The sequence below is a fragment of the Pan paniscus genome, chromosome 6, assembly GCF_029289425.2.
Source record: "Pan paniscus chromosome 6, NHGRI_mPanPan1-v2.0_pri, whole genome shotgun sequence".
Classification (NCBI taxonomy): Eukaryota; Metazoa; Chordata; class Mammalia; order Primates; family Hominidae; genus Pan; species Pan paniscus.
This window is the reverse complement of record NC_073255.2, coordinates 60,364,890-60,391,931: the sequence shown is the minus strand read 5'-3', so window position 1 is coordinate 60,391,931 and position 27,042 is coordinate 60,364,890. Positions and strand designations below refer to the sequence as shown.

The window sequence follows — 27,042 nt, the reverse complement described above, 5'->3', positions numbered from 1 at the left end:
CTTCTTTTTTTTTTTTTTTCCAGACAGAGTTTTGCTCTGTCACCCAGGCTGGAGTGCAGTGGCGTGATCTTGGCTCACTGCAACCTCCGCCTCCCCCTCTCCTGCCTCGGCCTCCCGAGTAGCTGGACATATAGGTGCCCACCAGCACGCCCGCTTAATTTTTGTATTTTTAGTAGAGACGGGGTTTCACCATATTGGCCAGGCTGGTCTTGAACTCCTAACCTTGTGATCTGCCCGCCTTGGCCTCCCAGAGAGCTGGGACTACAGGTATGAGCCACCGTGCCCGGCCTGGTCTGTAAATTCTTTAGACCTTAAGCTCCTGGAGGACCTGTCTGTTCCAGAAGGGTTTGGCACAGTGAGGGGGATGGGCTTGGGAGCTTGGGTGTAGAGGTTAGGCTTCGGAAGGGGAGTGGGGATGTGAGGAAGGAGATGAGGAAGGAGGTCATCAAGAGGGAAGGTGCACATAGAGTTGAAGTTCAGTGGGGAAAGGTTGGTGACCCGGGTGGGATGTCAGGAACTTTGCGTTGAAGTAAGCCACAGAGATAAGCTGGGAAGGACCTGGGCCTCCAGGTCATGGTGAAGGTCGCACAGCGGTTGTGGTGAGGGTCCTGGGAAGCTGTGCATGTGCATCTCAGAGCATCCATGGTCGGGGTGCAGAGTGAGCATTTCGGGCAGTCTTGGATACAGCCAGCTGCCCTGACTGGCCCCCTAGCAGCATGGAAGCAGGGAGGTAGAAAGGTGGCTGCCAGACTGGGGATTGACGCGGGATGGCAGTGCATCATGAGTGAGAGGATTTTGGGGAATTATTGTTATGATGGCTATGTTAGGGTCATTTCTTGAGTGTGTAAAATTAGAAGATGGTTGATGGATTGGAAAATGAACAAGGCATATTGGTAAAAAAGTAGAGGTTGACATGGGAGTGAGGTGAGGGTATGGGACAGGTGCAGAGAAGGGAGAGTGAGGCTGCCGGCCTACTAGAGAAGAACTTGCTGTGACCTCTGTGTTCATTACCTGTTGTTGCTATAACAGGTGACTACAAACTTGGTGGCTTAAACCAATCCAGATTTATTATCTTTCCTCTCTGGAGGTCAGAAGTCCTAAATGGCTCTCAGTGGGCTCAATTCAAGAATGTCAGCAGGACCTTGTTTCTTCTGGAGGCTCCAGGGAGGATTCATTTCCTGGCCTGTCCCAGCATCTAGGGACTGCCTGTGTTTCTTGGCTGGTGGTCCCTTCCTCCCCTTCAAAGCCAGCGATTCTGTGTCTTCTAATTTCTCCCATGCTTCTCTCTCTCTGTCACTGTAAAGACCCTTGAGATTACATTGGGCCCACCTGAATTACCCAGCATAATCTCCTCATTGTAAGATCCTTAACTTAATCACGTCTGCAAAGCCCCTTTTGCCACCTAAGGTGACATTCCCGGTTCTGTGGATTAGGACGATGACATCTTTGTGGGCAGGAGGTGGCATTACTTTGCTTGCCACAAGGTTGAAAAAAATATTGCTTAAAATGGATATTTTAGTGAAATCACTGTTGTAAAGGTTTTTTTGTTTTCGTTTGTTGTTTGAGACAGAGTCTCACTCTTTTCCCCAGGCCGGAGTGCAGTGGCATGATCTTGGCTCACTACAACCTCTGCCTCCCAGGTTCAAGCGATTCTCCTGCCTCAGCCTCCCAAGTAGCGGGGACTACAGGTGTGCGCCACCATCCCCAGCTAATTTTTGTATTTTTAGTGGAGACGGGGTTTCACCATGTTGGCCAGGCTGGTCTGGAACTCCTGACCTCAGGTGATCGCCCGCCACGGCCTCGTGTGGTGCTGGGATTACAGGCCTGAGACACTGCGCCTGGCCAGTAAAGGTTTTTATACTCCATTGCCACGTTCTGAGGTTCTTCTGTGGGGCTGACATGGGCAGTGGAGTGAGTGAGAACTTGCCGGTTCCACTGCATGTGCCCTGGGTTGGGATGGAGTCATTAACATAGGTTGTAGGTCTGTTTTATGCTTTGAGTTCTTGGTGGAATGACTCAGGAAAAATATGTGTTGGTTTTATTAATAGCTAGTCACCCCAGTGGAAGCTGAGATTCATCTCTGACTTTCTGAATTGCATGAGAAGTTAAATCGCAGATAGGGAGAAGGCTTTCTCTCATAATGAGAGCCTTGGACAAATTGAGATCACAGGTTACTCGATACAATTGATGCTTTTATCACTTCCTGGCAGAAAAGGAGCTGGACTTCAAAATCACGACATCTGGGCCCTGGTCAGCTGAGCCAGGCATTAGAGTCCTTCCACTGTGGTGGCCTGTTGGTCGGCCCAATGGCACGGTCAGCTCTGGGGGCAGCGGCTGCTCTCAGGGGCTTGCTAATGGGCAGTGCTCACCTTCCTCCATAAGATGGGAAGGGTAGGCATCCTAATTAGGAGTCTCTGGTCCCTTTCTGAGTGTCAGCATGACCTAGTGATGTATTCAGAGAAGCTGCCAAGAGTGGAAGTGGATTTATTTAGTGATGATTGTCATCACTAGAATCAGTACCTTTTTAAACTCCACCCTGTTTATCTGAATTCAGTTGTGTGTATGGTTCTTGTTTTGATGGATGGCTCAGGCTCCCATTGAAGCCATCAGAGGCTCCCTCTGATGATGAGGGAGCAGACTAAAAAACCGTTACTGTCCTCTGGATACTTAGTGACTTATATATAGCTCAAGTTGTTTGCAAGGCTTTGGGCACAAATAAAATTAATATAATTAGGTCTTCAGAAGGAAATGCAGGATGGTATTAAACTTTTCAGTGAGGCTATCTTGTCGCTAACCTTGAACACTGACCTTTCCTTTGCTTTCTTCTTTGGTTTTTAGCAACTCTGCATTATTATTGCTGAAGAGGGCTCAGAACACTAAAATAGCTCTTTGTCAGTCAGCTTTACTAATGATAATGATGCCAGGATTTGGTGTTCACCCTGTAGCCATGCTGTGTTTGAGGCTGTATGTAGTCTGAAGTTTTTACTCTGTCTTTTGGGTCTTTGTCTGCAAGGAGCCTGGGGTGGGACATGGATGGATGGGTGGGTGGATCTGGGAGGTGAAGAGACTTTACAGCACCTGACACAGCACAGTAGCCTCTGGACAGGGATGCCTGGGCTCTCTGGAGGCTGAGCAGAGATGATTGGAATTGGCATTAGCAGGGTGTCTCTGGGGTGGCAGGGTCCTCTCCCCGATTAAAGCATCATCTGTCACCCCTGCAGGTGTGCACACCTGAACAGGTTAGCAGGTGAGAAACACATTATTTGTATGAGTTTTCATTTAGTTGTCTGATGGAAGTTTAAAGAACATATTAAAAATATGAAGGATATTCTTTTTCTTAAAATTCATTCTTTTGTATTTAATTTTTTTTGACATACAACAAGCTGCACATAATTAACGTATACAGCTTGATGAGTTTGGAGATAAGCATGCACCCGTAAAACCACCTCCACAATTTATGCCATAAGCCTCTAAAAGTTTCCTCCTGCTGTCTGGTTATTATTATTATTATTATTATTGTGTGTCATAGGGTCTACCCCTTAGCAGATTTCTAAGTACACAGTAGAGTAGTGTTAACTGCAGGACCTCTGTGGCACAGCAGCCCTCTAGGACTCACTGATTTGCATAACTGAAACTTTGTACTTTTTGACAAATACCTAATTTCCCCTCCTCCCAACCCCACGCAACGCTATTCCACCCTCTGTTGAAGGGTTTTCTTGTCTGTCTGTACTTACAATGCCCCGCAGAGTACTTACTAAACCACATATTGATTAGAACGTCTGTGGCCCTCAGTGATAGGAAACCCAATTCAAGTAGTGCAGACTTGGAGGAAGTTCATTATCTGGCATGGTTAGGAGTCCTCCTGTTGGAGGCCCCGGGCCTGGGTTGTTCAGAGGCTCTACACACCCTCGCATTTGCTCCACCTTCCATTCTGCCATTCTCTGCGGACGGTCCTGCCCTTGTGGTTGTGTGTAGGTTGCAGCAGCTCCTTACAAAATGCAAATCAGTCAGCATCCAGCATGTCTTTCTTATGTATGTGTTTTGTTCTGTTGTGGCTGGGCAGTGTTACTTGGCCCCTTCCTTTTCCCATCCCCACAATATTCCAATATTTTCTAATGGGGCACTCATTTTGGGTGGGGTTGGTGTTAGATGGGTCCTGAAGAATTGGAATTTTCAGATTGGAAGTCAAGCCAGCAATTGAAATATAAACAGACATAGGAGCCTTCTTGCTAGCATATGGTTTTTTTTTAAGTCCTTTTTTTTTTTTTGAAACATCTTATGTTTGAGTATTTTTTTTAAACTTTCCAACCTTATTTTATTTCTCCAGATGATGGTGGCAATGTGATAACCAGCACTTAGCAGGTGCTTGTTGTGTGGCAGCATTGTTTTAAGTAAGCACATGGCGTTTCATCTGTGCAGCCTTCCCACCCCTGCCCCAGGCTCCGTGCTGCCCTCCTGTCCATTTTGCAGATGAGTGGACTGTGGCTCAGGAGACTGGGGCTTTCTCAAGATTTTCTGCAGTTGGACCTAGCATTCAAACCTCAGCAGATTGACTTGCCAACCTAAAATAATGAAAGGGGTCAGAATATGATTTAAAGAGCATTTAAATAAGTACAAAGTGTGAGGTAGGCCACCCAGAAACACCAACTCCGAAGAAATGGAGTCAGTTTTCCGAAGTAGGAAGTGAAGGCTTCATTTATGTGGGCTGAGACAGTGGAGTTTTTAGCAGGATTACAACATTATTCATACAAGGTTGGTGTGTATGTTATAGCAATTTGATTGGCTATAGGTGATGTTTCTTTTTGGGGAGGGGATATTTAACATTTTCTTAACAGAGGGTGTAATAGTCCTGGGTTTTCTTTCACCTGGTCTAAGCGAAGCAGGGCAATGAAGGGGGAGTTAATCTACAACAAGGGTCATTAATTCAGAGGGCGGGAGGCTTTTGACCCTAACATGGTTTCCCTTTAGTCAATGTACAGAGCAAGAAAAAGGAGAAAATGAGTTATCTATAATCTGAGAAACATAAATTGTAACCATATGTGACTCAGATCACAGTCACATTTCTCTCAAAGCTTGAAGTGTTTGGAGGGGGGGTTCCAACAGCTTTTAGGTTTATTTGTTTTCACAGACTTCAGAGTATGTTCTTAAAGCCCCAATGTGTGAAGTTTATATAATCATAGCATTTTCCTCTTTGAGATTCCATCATGGCCTGTCCTGGAGGGAGTTCCTGTTGCTGGTTCACGTTATGCATTTTGGTTATTAAGAGACTGAGAAACTCCATCATGTTATCCTAAGTAATGTGTCTTTATTCTAAATAGAATGTGGAAATTTGGAAGATGAGAATTTTGGCTTATGGAATCCAGAAGCGGATGAACAGGTTTGCGAACTGGAGGATGGCTTAGGAAGGAACTGGCAAGGCTCACTGTGGCCTTGAGACCTGGTGGAATGAGTCAGGGTCATTGTCCTGCTGGGCTGAACCCCTGCCTCTCCCACCTCCACCTGCCTTGCTAGGTAGCCTGCACTCGCCCAGTCCTTTGTGGCAGGCTGGGCTCAGAAGGTCTCAGAGGAAGCTCAGCAGGTGGCTGGGAGAGAGCAGAGGCTGCCCTTAGGGACACTAGGTGAGTGCAGCAGCTTTCTGTTTCATACATTGAGTGCTTGGGGCTCCTCATAGGTAAGCAGCAGAGGGGCTTCCAGCACACACCCATGTTCTCATTATCATATACAGGTTATTAGAGAGGGGAAATCTATGGGGAAACATCTTAGAACACATGGAAAAGAAAACAAGTGAGTTTTGCTGATGGCTATTGGGGTTATTCATTCGTTTATATTTATTTGCTTTGTGCTGTGTTCATCAGCAGAGCTCACTGAAGGGAGTCCAGCATAAGCAGTCTCTATGATACTGCAGTCCCCGAAAGGTTTTTGTAAGCAGGAACTATGTGAGCAAAATTTAGTTTATTGTTTCAAAATTCTCATAAAGAATTATGTTCCCAGCAGAGCCTCCTGCTGTGTCAGTGGTAATTGATGACTACTACCTTTTTCAATAATAATGAGGTATGCACTAGCGAAATGAAGAGGAGCCCATCCCTGAGGAGCTCTTGATACTTAGGAAAAGGAGAAGGGCTGCTTAGAACAATACCCTGGACCCAAATGGCATGACCACTAAGAGCTGGATCTTATCTGGCACCTAAAAGGTGCTGGGCAGTGTCCTAGTGGTTACCCCCACTGTGTCCCTCATGGTAGCCCTGGAAGCTACATGTTGCCGCTCATTTTACAGATGCACAAAGTGAGGTTGAGAAGTTAAGGGATTTAGCAAAGGTCATCTGTGCAGTGAAAAGAGGCAGTAGTTGTTCTTTCCAGCTTTCACATGTGCGGAAATGGTAGTGCTGAAAGTGAGCGATTGTCATGCAGTCTGCTTCCCTGGGGCCAGCGATTGAGCTGGGGGGTGGTCGGGAGGGCAAGCTGTCCATGCAGAGCACCCTCCCTCTCCTGTCGCTTCCCCCTTCAGGCTTTGGTCCCTGTCCTATGCTTTGCTTCCATCTCTCCTTTCCCTCCACTACTTCTCCAAGTTCTACAGGCAGATTGGAAATTTATTTTAAGACTGGTTCCTTTTTAAAAAGTATATTTCTCTATGTAACTTAAGTTTCTGATGGATTTTTCTTGTGGCCTAGAGGCATGATTCATTGTAGTGGTTTAATTTGTAAACAGCACCTTTCACCTGATTTTATCCTTCGTGAGATGCGGCAAAAAGCAGCCACCTCGGAAGCTTTCCTTCTCCATTCCCAGACCCTCATCTCAGCCTCAGATGCTGATGTCTCCTGCGCTTGGGTGAGGTCTTCCTCCTCTCCTCATTCTGCGAAAAATCCTGGGGAATCTCATCTACATCTAAATCTTCAATGACAGTTGTTTATGTGAATGTCTCCAAAATCTATATTTCTGGTCCAAGAATTCCCTGCTGAGCTCCAGCCCCTATCGACCCAGTTGTCTAACAGAGACCTCCTCCAGGGTGGCCCAGAGGCCTCAGACAGTGTATCTGAAGCAGAGCTCACCCTTTCCCCAAAGCTCCGCCCATTGGTTCTGTGTCAGTCCACGGCACTGCCTCCCATCCAGGACAGTGCTCCAGAAACCCCACCATCCCTACATCCTCGGCAACCCAAGTTCTGCAATTTTTTACTCAAAGTTTCTAGAATGTGCCTCTCCCAGGCCCCGTTTTCTCTATTCCTGACTCAGTCCAGGCCATTTTCCTCGTGTACAGTCCTTGGGATGTTTCTTCTCCATTCTGCCCATGTGAGCTTTTGAAACCTTTGTCTGATCTGTTACTTTTCTTCTTGAAATCCACTAATGGTACCCTATTGGCCTATGGGAAAAATTCCAGCCACCCTCAAGTTAGTTCCCAGTGCTCTTCAGTGCCCTGTGAGATCCTGGATGGAACGAGATAGACCTGCCCTCTCCTGACCTTGGCAACTCCACAGCCCTTGCCCTGAACCAGGTGCTGTATTAGATAAGGAGGCAGCAGGCATCACACATGTGTAACCTTGTTTCATTTTAGGATTGACCAGCCACTTGGAAAGTTTTAGGGACTATCTCTCAATAAGAGATAAAACTCTTACTGGCATACCTCTCTGTCTCTCTTCTTTACCAGTAATCACAATTTTGGATAAGCTTTTGCATTTTGGCAACCATGAAGGATGGTAAGTAAAGAGGTCTAATATCGTAAGTCTTGAGCAGGGCAGGTAGCAGCTACGGTTGCCACGATGGATCCTTCCAGGACATGCCTTCCTCAGCATGGTCTTTGTAAATGTTGTCCCCTGAGTTGTGCAGTGCAAGCCTGTGCGGCTGAACAGGAGAGACTTGGGAGCAGCCCTGCTGTGCGGCTGCAATCTGAAAGGAAATGATGCCTCGTTGCTAGGCCTAGGAAGAGGGTGAGTGTCTGTGTGTGTGTAGAGTGCAAGGGAAGGGAGCACAGAGATATCAGGGGAACCAGGTCTTGAGGACGGAGCTCTTTATCTGGGATGTGATGGAAAGAAGCAGTCGTGGTGTTTGTGTGGTAGGGGTGGGGTGGGGTTGCAGGGATTGAGGTCAGGGAGTGGGGGCTTCTGGAAGGGTTGAGAAAAGTATTTACTTTTGACCCCTAATTTGTATCATTGGTTTTGTTAAGGGATATATTTAAATGAAAACCAGAAATGTTAGGCCTAGATCTATCATCTAAATAATATTTATTTTATGGTAAATGAATTGGAGTTTACAGCCAAGCCTAGTGACCTTTGGGTCTGCATCATGGGAAAACAGTCCGTTGCTCCCCAGGCTAGTCTTTTTATTTTCCTCACTCTGGGAAGCAGTCCCCTTAAAGAGGTTTTTACTGGTGACTCCTCTCAAGTACTGCAAAAGTAGAAATGAAAATTTATCCCCAATAAAATCCTGTTAGGTGTTGGAACTAAAATATGAATCTAAAATATAAAAATAGCCTGTATAACAGACGAACTGCAGCTCCTTTCCAACAATGCCTCCTGCTAGGGCAACACATATATTGGAAATGAGATTATGAGATATAATTAACTTGTCTGCCTATACTGTTACTCTTTGAATGTTTCCAAGTTTATTTTAGGAAGATTGACAGTCATAATTATATTGTCAAGCATTTGTCGTTTTTGCTGTAGCAATAACACTGAAACTCAGACAAAAAGCTCCCACCTGACTTTGATTGGAATGGTGCAGCAGACAGATTTCGGTTGCATGTCTTTTCCTACAGCGCCTTAGCATTTGTCAGCAATTTGCAGCTAGCAGCACGTATAATTTTTTCTTCGGGTTTCAGGAGTTTAGTCTAGGAGGAAATCCTGTTGTGTTGCCATAGTGCTCCGTCACCTTTCTGGGTTGAGCATGGCTGAGTGACTCAGCCCATGGGAGGTTTCCTAGGAGAACAGGCTCCACTTGCTGCCTCTCTGCGTGAACTCCGTGTGCCGGCAACCTGGCGACCAGACTCCTGCGTTCGGAGGGGCTGGGGCTCCAGGACCTGAGTGCCCCCCATTGTTGGAAGGCGGTGTCATATGGTAGGAAAAGGGCAACTTTGGAGCCACACAGACCTGGTTCCAGCACTTTCTTTTGAGGCATCAATCACTTAGCGTTTTCCTAGACTTCATTTGTCACCCTGGGAAAATCATGCTTGTGTTGCTGGGCATGTGTAAGCATGGAGATCCATCCTGTGTGAGTGTGTAGGTCTGAAAAATAATGGGTGTCTAATAAGGGGTAGCTGGCATCCTTAATATGTGTCATCTGCTTTCTGATAGAGGCAGCCATTTGATTTAAGACAGAAATGGGAAACTATTTCCCACCCCATTCCTATGAAGAGAACAGCATTTTGCGATAGTCTGAGCTTCTTGGGAGGAGAGGCATTTTGTACGGAGGTTTTAAAATCAGCTAAATTACCTTCTTTCTGTCATTGCTATTTCTAAATCCAAAAGGTGCTTATATTTGTCCATCTTACCCAGTCCCTCAGTGGACTGCCTTGCCCATGCAGTGCATGTTAATAACTAGCAGAGGCACAGACCTCGACCCTTGTAGGTCCACTGCTTCCTTTTCCACAGGGTCACTGGTCCCTGACCTGGCTAACCTGGCTCCCAGGGCTTTCCCTCCACCTCCACACCTTGTCAACACCTTTTTTTTTTTTTTTGGACACAGTCTCACTCTTGTTGCCCAGGCTGCAGGGTCACTGCAACCTCTGCCTCCTAGGTTCAAGCGATTCTCATGCCTCAGACCCCCAAGTAGCTGCAACTATAGGCACGCGCCACCATGCGTGGCTAATTTTTGTATTTTTAGTAGAGACAGGGATTCACCATGTTGGCCAGGCTGGTCTCAAACTGCTGACCTCAAGTGATCCACGCTCCTGGGCCTCCCAAAGTGCTGGGATTACAGGCGTGAGCCACCCCGCCCAGCCTTCAACATGTATTTTGTATTTGATAATTTCCTCCTTCAGATTTTTTCTGCTTTCCCTCCCACTGCGTGTAAGACGAAAGAGAGGCCCTCTTCCTCCACCTCAGCCCTGACCGTGTTGAACCCTTCCCCACTTGGAGTTTCTTTCCCTTTTTCCTAAGGGAAGGGGGAAAAACAAGGTGACCTATTCCATTTCTAGAAATGGAATAACTAGACCAGAGCTTATTGACAGATTTCCTGAGGGAAAGGAACACCAAGTGTTTGTGCATTTAATTCTTTGCGTCTGATGGGAGAATTGACTTTCGAGGCATGCTTTGGGGAGCACTCAGAACCCGATTTTGAAGGGAAAGCATTTTGTGCTGTTTCAGCCCTGCTGGACGTATTTGCCAGCACAGGTGTACGGTGTGCACGTGGGGTTCTGGTGCTCCACGCCCTAACATTCCAGGACATTGCTTTGATGTCAGTGAAAACTTCCATTGACTCTAGGAGTGATGAAACAGCAGCAAGCATGGCAAATAGGTTTATTTCACATGAAGCCTTGCTTGTCTTCTTGGTAGCGACAGCCTGGAGTGCCTTGCTATAGAGAAGTCTGGAAGAATGCTATGGCTGATGAGGGAAGTTGTGTCTGCAGGATGGTAGGGCTCATGGTTTGTTGTTTTCTCTGCATAACAGGGAGATAATTTGCCAACCCAACCGGAGCACTCAGTGTCTTCATGCTGTCATGTGCCCCTTCGCCTGTCACCATGCCCTTCCCTCTTCTCGGGCTGTCCTGTGTGTCTCTCTTAGTTCTCATTTTAGATACAGCCTTCTCCAGGAAGCCTGCCCTGATTCCTTCAAGCCAGTGTAGCCTCTGACTCTAAAATTTAATTGCTTTGTTATGAAAATAAGCCTAATGCATTCTAATTGTGGAATAATTGGAAAGTAGAAAAATATACAGACACGAAAATAGGTCATGTTTTCCTTCCAGCCATTTTCTGCGCAATTTTCATACACTGGTCGTTAACATATACTCAATAGTGCATCCTTCTGTCACGAGCATTTCCATTCCGTTAAAAATTACCCATCAGCCTGTTAGCGGCTGTATAATACTTCGCGATAGGGCTAATGGTGGACTCGCGAGTGCTCCTGACATTGAGTATTTAATTTGTTCCCGTTTTTATATATTGTAAGAATGCTGAAATGAACATCTTTGTACATTTTGGACTTTTTTAAAGGATGGATTTCTAGAAATGGAATGCCTAGACCGGAGCTTACTGACAGATTTAAAGACATCTGATATATATTTCCAGACTGCAAACTTTCAGAAAGCTTTTTTCAAACCAAATTTATATTCCCTCCAGCAGTGTACGAGACCATGGAGTTAAATATTCTATCATTGTTTCTTAGGGCAAAAATAAGTGTTGCCTGTGTTACAAGGTTTGGATCTTCGCCCTTATTTATGTACACTTATGTACGTTTGTTTACAATCTGTGTTGGCAGATTTTCTCTCCAGAGGGTGGCACCTGCCGGACTGCGGCACCTAGTGGCTGCTGTTGGGCTGGTGTCGCACCTTCGGCTTTTATGGCGGCTTTATTGCTATTCCAGGAAGTGGATTCTGCCAGGAGTCCTTGGACTGATGCAGTGAAGGAAATGCTGTTCCCTCTCCCAGGCGCTGGCATTTCCAGGACCCTCCCTTGTTCTGGGGAGTAGCGCCTGTGCACGGCTGTGCAGTCCCCTTGGCCCGGGCTGTGGTGGCACTCAGGCTATCATGCTGAGGAGAGGCCTGGCTCATGAAGTGGATGACCAGGGACTGTTGGTTTTCCTGGTCCGGGTAGGCAGTCTCTGCAGTGACCATGGTGGGGATGGGGGTGGGAAAAAGTCTTTTTCCAAGCAAGATTTGAGAGCACCGCTCATGGAGGAGGGGAGCAATGGCATTTTAATATGTGAGATTTTTGTAAAGGGGGATCTCTTGTAGAATGTGTGCATACTCTCTTGTATGGAAAGAAGGAGGTGTTCTTTGTCTAAGTGGATGTGTGCCTAGAACGTACTGTTTGGGGAAAGGATGTAGATGAGCTTAGATGAGCTTCTGCTCATTGCAGGTGCTTCCTCCGCTTGTTTCTGTTCCCAGGGTAACTGCCCAGGGCCCAAGGTACACGGCTGGTCGCACTGCAGAGTGTCCGCCAGTGTGTCCTGCTCCTGCCGGCCACCTGCAGCAGATGGCTGAATGTGGAGCAGAGCCTTTTTTTGACAGTGGAGAAAGGGAAAAGGTCTCTGTGGAAGATTGAGGTCTGGTTCAGTCTCAGTCGCAGAAGCAGTGTTTCAGGTTCACTTGGTTCTTCAGCTTTTGTCCAGACTCCAGACTGGCTACGGATTTGGGGGTCTTAGGAGAAATTAAGCCATGGGCCCGTGCATGTGCCATCAGTCTGCCTAGTCCAAGGGAGTCTGTATGCCTGATCGTGAGGGCCACTTGCCCTGAGAGAAGGGCAGATTATTGGGAAGCTTAGACCCCTTGTTCATCTTTTTGCCCAATGACCGTCTATGTAAATGGCCCTTGGATGCTTTCAGTGTTTTGGAGTGGTTTATGATTAACTGGTCCTATCTCCCCTGTCGAACCTTTAGGTAATTTAGGCGCATTTGGAGTACCTGGTCTCTAGCTGCCTGGACTGCCCATTGTCTGTTGGCAAGCCTCTTGGAGTGGTGTTTTCACTGCTAGACACGCCCCTACCTGTTTTTCCCCTGTGTTTAAATCTCCCAACTTCCATGCCTCATAGGTGGGTCTGCCCTCAGGCCCCGTGCCTCCAGATGGCCAGTCTCACTGTGGTCACCCTGGGCTCTTCCTAGATATAAATGATGATAAAACAACATCCCCCCCAGGGTGGATTTTGTTGGGTTTGGGAAATGCTGGGATCTCATGATCCTGCAATGCCTGTTATAGAACCCAGTTGCTTGCCAGTTTTCTTTCATCTTTCGTCTACTTATAATCTACAGAGCAAGAGTGCTGGTGATTATGGACTATATTTCCCAGATTTCTGAATGTAGTCCTGGGCCAAGAGGAATGTGGTAAACCCAAGCACAAGGCTAGTAAAAGTAAAGATGGTTAGAGTCCCTTAGAAAGTGTGCATGAAAGAGAGCTTTGTACTCCCCAGTAGCAGGCGTGTTCACCCACACCCATGCATCTTGCTGGATGGCCTGCATAGAGCAGACAGTGTGTTTGGGAGTGTGGGACTCATCTGAATGCTAAGTAAGGAGCAGCTTTGCCTCTCATGGAACGAACGCAGGTCCCTGTAAGTGAGGACAGATACGCGTCCCAGCTCTAATGTGAGAAAACAGGAAGGTAAGCCAGGGATCCCCCGGGGTATCCCCGAGTCCGGAGGGGCAGAGGGCGGAGCCTCTGAGGACCAGGCGGTCAGCCACTGCTCTTCTCAAATTAGTCATTGCGGTGTGCTGGGAGGAGGGGAAGACACAGGCAGCATAAACCTGGCAGATCTTCCTGGAGCCTCCATTTTACTTGACATGTTTAGGGGTTGGGGGTTAAAGGCAACCTTTTAATTGATAATTGAAAACATTATGTGTGAAATTTAATGCAAATATATAATGGAGTAGAATACAACATGTGTAAACGAAATAGAATGCAAGGGCGTGAACTTCTAAGGTAAAGCTTGGGATGTCAAACAAATTTTGCATCCCACTGAGTGTCATTTAAGACCACATCTCCATTCACCTGGCTCCCATTCCCAGAATCTGCGGTCACGGTCTTAGGTGACTGTCGGGGTATTTTGGTGGAAATTTTTAGAAAGCCCTTGGAGGGGAATCAAACAGGTGACTGAAACTGCTGGTGTGCTTTTAAGAGAAGTTGGAAGAAGAGACATTCTCTGTGCACAGGGTAGTAAATGCACATGCCTGCAGGCTCAGGGCACAGCCTGCCCAGCCACATCTACTAGGGAGTGATGGGAAGTGTGGTAAAATGGAAAAGATCTCGCCATGTGAAAGATATGGCGGGGAAGAGGGAACCAGGCACCACTCAGGTCTAGCTGATTGTTAATGAGTCTTTGGATTTTTCAGGAAAAATTGAATATCTAGATTTTGTGTAAAGTTTCTTTATCTCAAAGCTATCATGGGCCAAACAAAACATGTCTATTGGTAGCTAGTAGGAGACGATCATTCCCAACTCAACTGGTTTGTTAGTCAAGTAAAGGGTTGCATGATGGGCATACTTAGTTCCGTGCTCCAGAGCTCTCTGTAAAGGTGTATTCCTGTTGTTTCTCAAATTTACATGAGATTCTGTAACTCCCAAAAAGTTGGCAAGGTTTATTGGTATGCAGAGGCTTACGTTTAAATTAAAGATTCCTGTACTTACATGTCACTGTTAATTAGCCCAAATTTCACTCCCAGCCTTGGTGTGTGTATGGCATCAACCTTAGAAAGCCTTGGAGCCCACCTTGCCTGCCACTCTTCCTATTCATTTCTACATGAATGCATGTAGCCCCAGGGGGAAGGTAGCCTCAGTCCTGTTGGAGTCCTGTTATCTGTGGAACCCCTGGAGCCCCTTTGTCCCCCGTCCCCAGCCTCAGAGGTGGGACAGGGTTGGATCTGGATGTTAGCTGGCATTAGGTGAGAACAGTGGAATCAAGACCCAACCCACCACTCCCTCCTACAGCTCTGTCGGCTTCTCCCAAGTCTTAACAGCTGACCTGGGGCTGCTAAAATCCAGGTCAGAGGGAGTACAAATTGCATGGCCTTCTGCCAGTCTGGGCGGTTGGCAGAATGTGGGTCGAGAGAGCTGTGTTGCTGAGTCATCTCTGCTCTGGCTCGCTCATCAGTGAAATGAAGGCTGTCCTTCTCCATGTTCAGGGACACTGGGGACAAGGCCTGTAGCTCCCATTTGTGGAGGTGCTTCCTGTTGGTTTTAGGATGCAGACCTGATCCCGTGGCTTAGCCTCCCAGGCTCTGCATGGCCTGAGCTCTTGGCCTGCTGGCCTCCGCTCCATCGCCCCTCCCTTTGGGCTCTGTGCTTCAAAGCTGGGGCCTTAATTCAGGGGTGGTGGTGGTGGTGCTGGTATCACTCATTTCTTGGCGGGGGAGCACAATATATTTGTATATTTTTAAAATCAACTTAATTTTGGAGTAAGTTTAGATTTATAGAAAATTTGCAAAGCACATTTGCAAAGCAAATACAGAGTTGCTGTATAACCCAGTTTCCACTAATTTAATAACTTACATTGCCATGCTGCATTTGCCTAAAAAGGAAACCAACACTGGTATATTGCTATTAATTAAAATTGCTTTATTTGGATCTCTCCAGTTTTTCCATTAATGTCCCTTTTTCTGTTGGGAGATTCAGTTCATCATGGCGTATTGATTTAGGCTCATTTCAGTTTTGCCAAAACTTCTTGCATCCTACCACCTCACGGTCCATAGAGTGTATAATTCTGCCTTTCCCTTAAGTGTTCTCTTTGTACAACTATTCTCAACTTAGTGAGCTACCTGGGAATTATATCTTCATTCATGGGGTCAGATCCTGTCTACATCTCCCTCGACTGTCTTGTAACTCAGGAGATGGCACCACCTGTGCCCTCCTCATGACTGAGTCCTTGGCTTCTAGCACAGGCCAGAGCTGTGGAGTGCTTAGTGAGTATCTGTGAGCTGATTGAACAGCTGGGCTCAGTAAATCCTTCCTTTTTTTCACTTTTTCTTTTCTTTATTTTATTTTTTTAAATTGAGACAGGGTCTCATTCTGTCACCCAGACTGGAGTGCAGTGGTGCAATCACGGCTCATCGCAACCTTGACCTCTCAGGCTCAGGTGGTCCTCCCACCTCAGCTTCCTGAATAGCTGGTATTACAGGCATGTGCCACCATGCTAATTTTTGTATTTTTTTTTGTAGAGTTGGGGTCTTGCTGTGTGGCCCGGGCTGGTCTCAAACTCCTGGGCTCAAGGGATCCGCCTATCTCAGCCTCCCAGAGTGCTGGTGTGAGTCACTGCACCCAGCCAAATCATTCCTTTTTAAACACAAGAGCTGCAGCTCTCCACAAATGACAGATCTGTGAGCTTCCATGGGGCTTGCCAGACAGGGAGCCTTAGGCACAGAGCACGAGCAGGCAGTGTTCAGCTCAGTGGATACCTCTTGAGTCCCGGTGGATGTGTAACCAGTGTGGCCCGCAAGCTGTGATTCTAACTGCAGTCACGCCTGTGTTATTTTTCTAGTCATACTGGAGTGTAGTCATACCTGTGTTTATCCTAAGGTGAATTCAGCCATGCATACTGGGCCAGAAAGAGGATGGGGAGAGCAGGCTTCTTCCCTCCTGGCTGCGCCTCTGAGTGCCTCCCTCCTGCCACGGGTCAGTTGTGTGCTGCTTTGTCTGGGGCTGGTGGGATCTTGACATCAAGACAGGCCTCCCAGGGGAGAGCAGCACGTTCTTGGACCTCACAGCACTGGGGGCTTCAGTGACCCAGTGGGATGCCCCTCCTGATGAAAGAGTTTTCTTCTCCTAGCGTGGTCTCGCCTGTGCCCCTTTAAAGAAATAGTGATCACAGGGAACATTGACCATAGGTGACTTTTCCTGTATTTAACAAGTTTATTTCATTTTTAAATAAAGTAATATATGTATATAAATGGAAAGTTTAATAATGTCAGAGCTTAACACAATCTTCCCCATGCCCCACCGTTGTGGTCTGCTTCTCAGAAGAACTACTTTCAACTCTTATTTAGCTGGTTCTTTTACTATTTGCCTCCACATTTTAAAATAATACACATACCTTCTAGCTCTTGATTTAACAGTGCTAGACATTATTTAATCTCTCTTCCTCTATCCTCTCAGTATATATGTTTATATCAGTACCGATTACACAAAAGTAAAATGTATTTAAAATATCTGGTTAAATCCACATTTAGTATCATCATTATTTTGACTACGTTTTGCTGACTGTTGAGCCATGTAGAACACTAAAATTGCGCTTTTATTGGACAACTTTTTTAATTTTCCTTGAGTTCAAAATGGCCTCATGGTTTCATTAGCTTAGTTTATTTCAGATGTTTGCTTGAGTTCCACGGTCTCCACCAACTCTGCTCTCCACCAACTCTGCGGAAGCCTTCGACAACACTCTCCAGAGTTAAATGTTAGATTACATTCGTCAGTTTCAGTTTCCCCTCTGGTGAGGTCCTCCCTGAAACCCCCACTCTTCCACACCAGTTGGAGCTGTGTTCTTTTTGGGAAGACCCAAAAAGAAGTTTTCAGCACATTCCAGTATCAGAAAGACTGTTTTCTTTTCAAGAAACACTATCTTTTCTCGCAAGTTTTTTTCATCCGATGGACACCATGATGTTGTGACTAACAGTGTTCCCCGTTCTGCCTTGGCCCTCAGGAGCCTGGAGCTAAGTGTGGGGCCATCTGCTTCCCCCACCAGCCCTGCTGCCCTAAACCATGAAAACCATGCCATTGTGTGCATTTATTTTGTTCCAATTTCATCATATTTTCTTCTTCTTGTGTCGCTTTTGGTCAGCTAAAATCTTTTAAGAATGTGTTTTACAGATTAACACAGAAGCATGCTGGGCCACACATTTACAGCCAGTTGATTTTTGACAAAGGGGCTGAGAACATCCATTGGGCAAAGGACATTGTCTCTTCAATAAATGGTGCTGGGAAAACTGTATATCCATATGAAGAAGAATGAAAGTAGACTTCTATCTCTCGCCATGTACAAAAATCAACTCAAAATCAAAGACTTAAATGTAAGACCTGGAACTATGAAAGTATTATGCTAAAATAAAACTTTGGGGAAATGCTTCAGGACATTGTTTTGGGCAAAGATTTCTTGAGTAAAGCCTCAAAAGCACAGGCAACCAAAGCAAAAATTGACAAATACGATTACATCAAGCTAAAAAGTTTCTGCACAGCAAAGAAAACAATCAACAAAGTGAAAAGACAACCCACAGAATGAGAGAAAATATTTGTAGGCTATTCATCTGACATGGGATTAATAACCAGAATATATAAAGAGCTCAAACAACTCAGTAGCCAAAAACCAAATAATCTGATTTAAAAATGGGCAAATTATTTGAATAGACATTTCTCAAAAAAAAAAACAAACCATGTAAATGGCCAACAGGTATATGAAAAAATACTCAACACCGCTAATCATTAGGGAAATGCAAATCAAAACCATGAGATATCACCTCATCTCAGTTAAAATGGCTATTATCAAAAAGACTGAAAATAAATGGTGAGGATATGGCGAAAGGGGACCTCTCAAACACTAGTGGTGGGAATGTAAGTTAGTACTATGGAGAGCAGTATGGAGGCTCTTCAGAAAACTAAGAATATGGAACTACCTTATGATCTAGCAATCTCATTGCCAGGTATTTTAAATGGACAAAGGATTTGGACACACATTTCTCCAAGGAAGGACATGAGCATATTGAAGAGCTATTTGTACTCCCATGTTTGTTACAGCACTGTTAATAGCCAAGATAAGGAATCCACCTAAGTGCCCATCAGTGGACACATGGATAAGGAAAATGTGGTTTTATATACACAATGGAATATTATAAAGCCATAATAAAGAATGAAATCCTAGGCTGGGCGCGGTGGCTCATGCCTGTAATCCCAGCACTTTGGGAGGCTGAGGTGGGCGGATCACGAGGTCAGGAGATCGAGACCATCCTGGCTAACACGGTGAAACCCTGTCTCTACTAAAAACACAAAAAATTAGCCGGGCGTGGTGGCAGGTGCCTGTAGTCCCAGCTACTCGAGAGGCTGAAGCAGGAGAATGGTGTGAACCTGGGAGGTGGAGCTTGCAGTGAGCCAAGATCACGCCACTGCACTCCAGCCTGGACAACAGAGCGAGACTCGTCTCCAAAAAAATAAAAATAAAAATAAAAAAACAAAAAAGAAGAATGAAATCCTGCTAGTTGCAGTAATGTGGATCAATATGGAGAACATTAAGTGAAATAAGCCAGGCACAGAAAAACAAATATTGCCTGTTCTGTATTTTTTTTTTTTTTCTTGGAGATGGAGTCTCGCTCTGTCTCCCAGGCTGGAGTGCAATGGCACGATCTCGGTTCACTGCAACCTCTGCCTCTAGGGTTCAAGTGATTCTCCTGCCTAAAGCTTCCCAAGTAGCTGGGATTGTAGGCATGCACCACCACGACCGGCTAACTTTGTATTTTTAGTAGAGACGGGCCTTCACCATGTTGGCCAGGCTGGTCTTGAACTCCTGACCTCAAGTGATCTGCCCGCCTCGGCCTCCCAAAGTGCTGGGATCACAGGCATGAGCCACCATGCCAGCCTGCCTGTTCTTAATCATATGTGGAAGCTAAAATATTTGATCTCATGAAGGTAATGAAAAGAAGAGTGGTTACCAGAGGCTGGAAAGGGTAGTGGGGAGACGGGGATGGAGATGGGTTAATTGATGGGCATGAAAATACAGTTAGAAGGAATAAGATGTGGTGTTCGGTAGCACAGTAGAGCAACTGTAGTTAACAAAAATTAATTGTATATTTCAAAATAGCTGGAAGAGAAAATTTGGAATGTTCTCAACACAGGAAGTGATAAATATTTGAGGTGGTAGATATTTCTGTTACTCTGATTTGATCATTACACATTGTATGCTTGTATCAAAATGTCATGTGTAGCCCATAAATATGTACAACTATTAGGAATCCATAAAATTTGTTAAAAAAAATACATGCTGGATTTGTCTTATGTTTTTAAACAGCTTTGTTGAGATGTCATTCACATGCCATCATCTCGCCCATCTATATTGTATGATTTAATTTTTGATACAGTCACAGGGTTTTTCATCCATCATCACAATCCAATTTTGGAATATTTTGTTCCTCCTAGAAGAAACCTTGTACCTTTAGCAGTCACTCCTGATTCTGGCCCACCCTACCCAAGCCCTGAGCAACCATTAATCTACTCTCTGTCTCTGTAAATTTACTCTTTCTGGACATGTCATATAAATGGAATCATGTAACATGTGGTCCCTTAGGACGGGCTTCTCTTGTGTTATAGCATGAATCAGTACTTCATTTTCATTGCTAAATAACCGGATACACCACATTTGGTTATCCATTCAGCAGTTGATGGACATTTGGATTGTCTCCACTTTTTGGCTATTGTGAATAATGCTGCTGTGAACATTTGTGTACAGGTCTTTGTGGGCATATGTTTTCATTTCTCTTGGATAAATATCTACAAGTGGAATTGCTAGGTTATGTGATGACTGTTTAGCCTTTTGAGGAACTGCTAGACTGATTTTCAAAGCTGCTGCACCATTCTGTTCCCAACAGCAATGTATGAGGGGTCAAATGTTCCACATTTTCACCAATACTTGTTATTGTCTGTCTTTTTTATTATAGTCATATTAGTGGGTGTGAAGTGGTATTTCACAGTGATTTTTACTTGTAATTCCCTAATGACTAATGTTGTTGAGCTTCTTTTCATTAGTTTATTGGCTGTTTGCATTATCTTCCTTGGAGAAATGTGTATCCAAATCCTTTGCCCGTTTAAAAAATAACATGTTTATTAAGATAGAATTTAAATATCATATAATTCATCCACGTAAAGTGTACAATTCTGAAGTTTTTCATATATTCACAGTTATGCAAGTATTGCCACAATCAAGAATATTTTCATCACCTCACAAAGAAACCCTGTACCCACTAGCAGTCACTCCTTTGCCCATTTTTAATGGCTTCTGTTTTTGATATTGAGCGGTAAGACTTTAAATACGTTCCTTATCAGCTAGATAATGGGCAAGTATTTTTTTCCCGTTTCTGCGGGTTGTCGTTTTACTTTATGGTATTGTTTGCAGCCCAAGAATTTTAAGTTTCAATGTAGTCCACTTTATGTATTTTTTTCTCATTACTTTTGCTTTTGGTGGTGTTTTTTTCCTTGTATTTTAAAATGGTATTTATGTAAGCCTTCTCAGACCCTTTTTGAGATCTAAGCCAGACATAAAAATAAACTACGCCGTAAAATGGTGGCATCGACTCTGTCTCAGTGTTGTCTTGGCGGCGAATTCAATAGTAAATTCCCTGCGTTGAGGCCGCAGCAGAGGTGAAGACCTGACACTTAGGGGAAGCAGCCTGCAGGTGAGTGCTCTGTGAGGGCAGCGCCCGTGGTGTCTGGAGGAGCCCTGAGTCCATACACATGGAACTTATGCTCCACGTGTTTACTCGGCTGGGCACCAGGTGGAGGTCAGCCCTTGAAGCTGCTGAGAACAGAAGCACAGCAATGTTGGTGACAGCCAGAGGTCTAAACAGGCAGCCTCCCTGAGGGCACGTGGGGTCTCCTCAGCAGACAGCCTGGGGCAATCAAACACAAGGACGGAATGGGAGTTCATTTATTTTTATTTATTTATTTATTTATTTATTTATTTATTTATTTATTTATTTATGAGACAGAGTCTCACTCTGTCGCCAGGCTGGAGTGCAGTAGCGCGATCTCGGCTCACTGCAACATCCATCTCCAGGGTTAAAGCGATTCTCCTGCCTCAGTCTCCCGGGTAGCTGGGACTACAGGCACGCACCACCATGCCCAGCTAATTTTTGTATTTTTAGCAGAGACAGGGTTTCACTGTGTTGGCCAGGATGGTCTCAATCTCTTGACCTCGTGATCCACCCTCCTCGGCCTCCCAAAGTGCTGGGATTACAGGCGTGAGCCACTGTGCCTGGCTGGGAGTTCATTTATTTTATGAGCTAAACAGACATGTGTTACCTAGCCAGGGAAGTTCGCCAACATTTATACCATCATTTCCGTGAGAAAATGAGCCCTAAATTTTAAACCATCCCTAAGTTGGGGTTTTCTGTCTTAATTCATGAGTGTTCCTGCTGTTTCCTTATTTGGGAGGCTGTGTGTGTGTGTGTGTGTGTGTGTGTGCAGCGCTCATGTTATGCGCCCGTTTGTTATGTTGTGTGTATGACAAATATGCGTGTACGTGTGTATATATAACATGTTTCTCCATTGAGTCCTGGTTCCTGTCCATATAGTTGGTTCAGCAACCACTTACTGAGCCTGCCTGTGGCCACCTCTGTCCCAGGTCCACGCAGGAAGGCAGTCTCCCTTCAGCATGCCACCTCCAGAGGGACTCAACTCCATCTGTGTCAGGGGCTGTTGAGCTCACAGCGGGGCTGATGATCCGGTTGTGAATTATTCACATGCTTTGTTTCCTTCCCTTTCAGCCTCACATGTGGCTCTTTAACAGCTCATTAGTTTTGTTTTAAGGACAGGCAGGGAGAGAGGAATGGGGAGAAGCTGAATTCAGTTTGGTTGAATCTTTGGGGTAAAGGGGTGAGTACCAACTGGAATGGAATTCTTAAATCATTTGGGGATTTCATGTGTTGATCTTGTTCCTTTTTCTCATAGATAATTGATTTGATGGTTTTAAATTTTTAAATACAATAAGTACACGTACTTTTTTTGTTATTGTTGGGGGGATCAAGTTTCGCTCATGTCGCCCAGGCTGGAGTGCAATGGTGTGATCTTAGCTCATTGCAACCTCCGCCTCCCGGGTTCAAGCGATTCTCCTGCCTCAGCCTCCCGAGTAGCTGGGATTACAGACGTGTGCCACCATGCCTGGCTAATTTTTGTATTTTTAGTGGAGGGAGGGGGTTTCACCATGTTGGCCAGGCTGGTCTTGAACTCCTGACCTCAGGTGATCCGCTTGCCTCGGCCTCCCAAAGTGCTGGGATTACAGGCGTGAGCCATCACACCCGGCACCCCGCCCCTCCCCCCCCTTTTTTTTTAAAGGAATGAAACGAAAAGGAATGAAACCTTTCCCTCCCCAATACCTTCTCAACCCTAGACCCTCTACAGAGAAAGAAGCATACCTCTCTGATAAGTTTCTTGTGCTTTTTTTTTTTTAAGATTGTATACCCAAATATTTGGTTAAAAGTACACAGATGGGATCATATTATAGACAGTGTTCTGCATCTTGTTTCTCCTTTTTTTTTTTTTTTAAGAAATGTTGCCTGGAGATGTTTCCTCATCAGCAGCTCAAACCCACAGCATTCCCCTTAGAGTTACAAAGCGTTCCTTTATAGGAATGGCCATGACTCATTTTAATCCGCCCTCTCTTGATGAACAGCTAAGTAGTTTGTAGCTGTTTTTGTCATTACACACAATGCTCAGGGAAACTCTTGGGTATCTGTCTTCTGTGCTCTTGCAGGTTTGTATAGATGGATTATTATGTTTGTCATTAAACCATGTAAAGCAGTTTACAGTGATCCTCAGTTGGACTGTGGAATCCTCAGTCTTTGGACCATAGGGTTGTTCTTTTTGTGTGGTTTGTGTAGCCTGGCAGGAAGGGCTTGTGTTTAGATTTTGAGAGGGTATTTGAGCATCAAGTTAGCAAAGAACGAAACATTGTTCATTTCAAGAATAAGTCTGAATAAGATGTTGGATATATTCTTTGCAGCTTCATAATGCTTTGCAGACTGGAAGGACTGGCTACATCTTTACCTGGACCTAGAGAAGGACCAGAGAGTGTAGCTCAGTTGGAGAAGAGAGTTCCTAAGTGCGGACTGCATAAGGGATGGTGTTTGCAAATCGCTACTCAGAGTGGTTTGTAGCAAAATAGACTGACTTTGCAATACTTCGTGTTCCAGAAACACTTCTGCAATGAGAGCGGTCTCTAGAGGGGATCAGCAGGAAAAGTTTTCCACCAGTTCAGCTGGTGAAAGAGGTGTCTCGAAGCCCTAAATTGGGAGAGGCAGAGGGCAGCTTAGTGTGGTCGGGCCAGGCTGGAGGCAGTGTTTGGATCTGGGTGTGTGAGCCGAATGGGGGCTCCTGGGGCCTCCTTACTGGCTGGTGGAGAGGAATGGCAGGTGGGCAGGAGACAGCCCAGATTCACGCTGGCCTCCATCTCTGCCTGGTGGGGCCACTTGGCACTTAGTAAGTGGTTTGGGGGAGAATGAACTTTTGTGGGCAGTTCCCCGTTTCATGGGTTTGAAGTAGTGGAAGTTGGAGGGGAACTGGGGGCTGTGGGAAGTGCATGTTCCTTGGTGGCCTGGGCCTGGGGGCCGGACCTGCTTTTCACACTGTCACAAGCGCTGGCTTCTTGAAACCTTGTAGCGTCCTCCATGGTAGATGTTCTCACCACTCAACAGAGGAGGATACTGCAGGGTCTGCGGGCGCCAGAGCTTTATTTATGTGTGCTCCGTATTGGAGGGCTGCGTGTGACCCAGCAGTGACAGGACCGTGGGCGACTGGCTGGCGAGGAGGTGCGCTGCCTGCATCCTTCCGCCTAACAGAACGCGAAGGACGGGCTCACACGCTCAGGTGCTTGCTCGGCTGGTGGTTCAGTTTGCTGTGAAGCCTGGCCCAGAGTTTGGGCTTCAGTTCTGGGAAAGAAGAGCATGGTGGGCAGTTATGTGTTACCTCCAGAAGGCTGGAACATGAAATCAGTGGTCTGACTTGTCGGCCTCTGCTTGCTCCAGAGCCAGCGGTGGGGGCAGAGTGCCAGCTGAGGTGTGTGAGAGACGTCAGTGAGATTCCTGCTTGGCTTCCCAGATGTTGCTGCATGCTGTGGGTGTTCAGGGTACAAAATATGTGTGTTCAGCCGAAGGAAGTGAATGCAGGCCTGGTTGGGACAGGGCAGGGTCAGTGCTGCCGGGACGGAGGGGCAGAGCCTTCCACGCAGGCACAGTCCAGGGTCAGGGAATTAGACAGGTCAGGCCGAGAGATCTTGGACTCACCATCTGCATTGCGTTTCTCGTCAGAAAATGTCCGGCGCCTCCCCAAAGCCCCTTCCTTAATCCTCTCAGCCTCTCAGACATGACTTGAAGTCTCAGGTTTTGTGGCCAGGCAGGCCCCACCTTCCCCTGGTGGTGCCTCAAGAGCTCTGCGTTTCATGCGGTCTGGCTGCCATTCTGTTCACTGTCTCTTGCATTTGTGGGCACTTACATTGAATGCCCTGTTGAGTGAGGCTGGGTGCCTACCTCAACCAGACTGGGTACCGTGCGCCCTTCCGTGTGGCAGATGCGCTGCCTGAGCCAGGATCAGCATGCTGCCCCTGTGGTCACGCTCCGTGCCTGGGCCAGTGCTCCTTGGTGTGAACACGAGTTGTTTTTATATCAGTGTCATTGTTCAGTCCTGCCACGTGCCATGTGCTCTGCCCTTATTCTCTCCCGTCTTCCTCTTGGAAAATGTTTTGAGAGACACAATGAAGTTCTCTTTGTCCCCATCAGCATATTGTGCTCCTAAGTTCTCTATCCTCATGGTGGTAAATCTTGCCTGAGTTTGTTTTTTTGTTTGAGACAGAGTGTCACTCTCACCCAGTCTGCAGAGCAGTGGTGCAATCTCGGCTCACTGCAACCTCTGCCTCCAGGGTTCAAGCAATTCCCCTGCTTCAACCTCCCGAGTAGCTGGGACTACAGGCGCCCGCCACCACACCCGGCTAATTTTTGTATTTTTAGTAGAGACGGGGTTTCACCATGTTGGCCAGGTTGGTCTTAGACTCCTGACCTCAGGTGATCTGCCTGCCTTGGCCTCCCGAAGTGCTGGGATTACAGGCGTGAGCCACCACACCTGGCCTTGCTTGAGTTTTAATCAGCCTATGTAGCCTGGCAGTCAGGGCCAGTCTCCATACTTCAGGGTGTATAGTCAAATCCAAGTACAACTTTTGAGCAGGCAGAGGAGGAAGTGGATATATGAGCATTTCCACCAAAGGTTTCCTGAACGCTTGGCCTGGGTCAGACACTGGGGCCAACAGGGTGGCCGAGGCAGGGCCCTTACTCCTCAGGAGCTCCTGAAGACCCAACCCTGCAGGAGGAGCCAGGGCCCTGAGTGCATGATCCTTGCTTGGCACAGAGTGTGGGTCAGGTGTAGGAAAGAGTCGGTCGTCATCAGGGAAAGAACACTGTCTTTGGAGATAGTCTCAGACCTGCGGTAAGTTGACGTCTGCCTGCCCAGCCTCTGCACAGAGGGACAGTGCCCCAACTGCATCCTGGGATGGCAGACACAGTGCTGAGCATGTCTGCTGGTTGAGGGCAGCCCGCTCCTTCCCATGGTCTCATTAGGACCAAATAAGTTCACGGAAGGGAAGATTCCTTGTAAGCTGAAGTGCTGAGCGTTAAATTTAATCAGAGCCCCAAGGGGAAAACTAACAACTCACCTTCTGGAAGTCTCGAAAATTTTCATCCAAGTGACACTGAGGCTGAGGCTCCGTTGGTGGAAACTCTGAAGAAGTGTTTTCCAGATGGAAGTGAATAGACCTAGGGTTCTCTAGAGGTGCACGGATGGAAATGGCTGCGGGGCGGGGGACTGGGAGGAGCGGCAGATACAGGAAGAGCCAATGGCATGTGGGGGCGGCCAGGCCAGAAGGACACTCCCTGGGGTCTGTACTTCACCCTCAGTGAGGCAGCAGGGTTTCCAGGGGGAGCCTGCCCCAGTGCCCTCTGAGCTCACTGAGCTTTGCCCTGATCAGTCAGCCCCACTCTTTTTGCTTGTTTGTGTAATGAAGCCCACTGAAGATAAAATTGCATTCAGAAGAAAGAAAATTGTGACCTCAAGGGGAAGCAAAGAGAAACCCACAGTGAATGGGGAGCCCCTGGAGATTTTCTAGCAGGAGTTGGTGTGCTGTGTGCCCTCCTTTCCTATTCTCTATGACAGAGCCCTGCGTAGCCCCCTGAGCTTTGTCAAGGCTGCTGAGAGGTTTAGGGGCAGGTGCAGTGTCAGGAGTCCCCCAGCCAGGCCCTGGCACTAGAGGCCATGCGGCCAAGCTTGGATGTGGCAGTGGTCTTGGGGCAGGTGCTGCAGGCTCTACCACTCTTCAACTGTGTCTTCCTGTTCTCCTCTTCTCCCATCAGCAAGCTCACCCCCTGGCTTTTGATGCCAGCAACGCTGGCCTCCTTTGTGGTGTGGCAGGAATGTCCTGGGAAGAGACAAGGCTTGACCACGTGGATGGAGTGGGAAGACAGGAGGCACTGGGGACGTCATGTGGCTGGGGTGAGCTAGTGGGTGGTGGTACTTTCCCCAAAGTCCAGAGCACTGGGTGGGAGCAGCGCTCAGCTGTAGAGATGTCTGGTGTGAGGTTCTTCTGGGCACCTGGCAGAGATCCCAGGTGGCAACTGGCAGAAGGTCCCCAGCTCAGAGTGGGCCCTGCATGGCGTTGTATGCTGGTGTTCTTTTGTGGGCAG

The 27,042-nt window shown here is 46.6% G+C and overlaps 1 protein-coding gene across 10 annotated transcripts in view; it reads left to right on the top strand.

Moving 5' to 3' along the window:
- Positions 1-27,042, top strand: part of VOPP1 (VOPP1 WW domain binding protein) — a 101,785-nt gene that overhangs the window by 10,748 nt on the left and 63,995 nt on the right. The window contains exon 1 of one of the 10 annotated variants that reach the window (XM_057302880.1): positions 8,930-9,044. The exons of 6 other annotated variants lie outside the window; for them this stretch is intronic. In XM_057302880.1, the coding sequence (XP_057158863.1) occupies positions 9,042-9,044 (3 nt within the window). In that variant the 5' untranslated portion in view covers positions 8,930-9,041. Of the gene's footprint in view, positions 1-8,929; positions 9,045-22,222; positions 23,073-27,042 lie in introns of those variants that run through there. 3 more of the 10 variants (XM_034964134.3, XM_034964136.3, XM_057302879.1) reach the window with 3 other exon arrangements.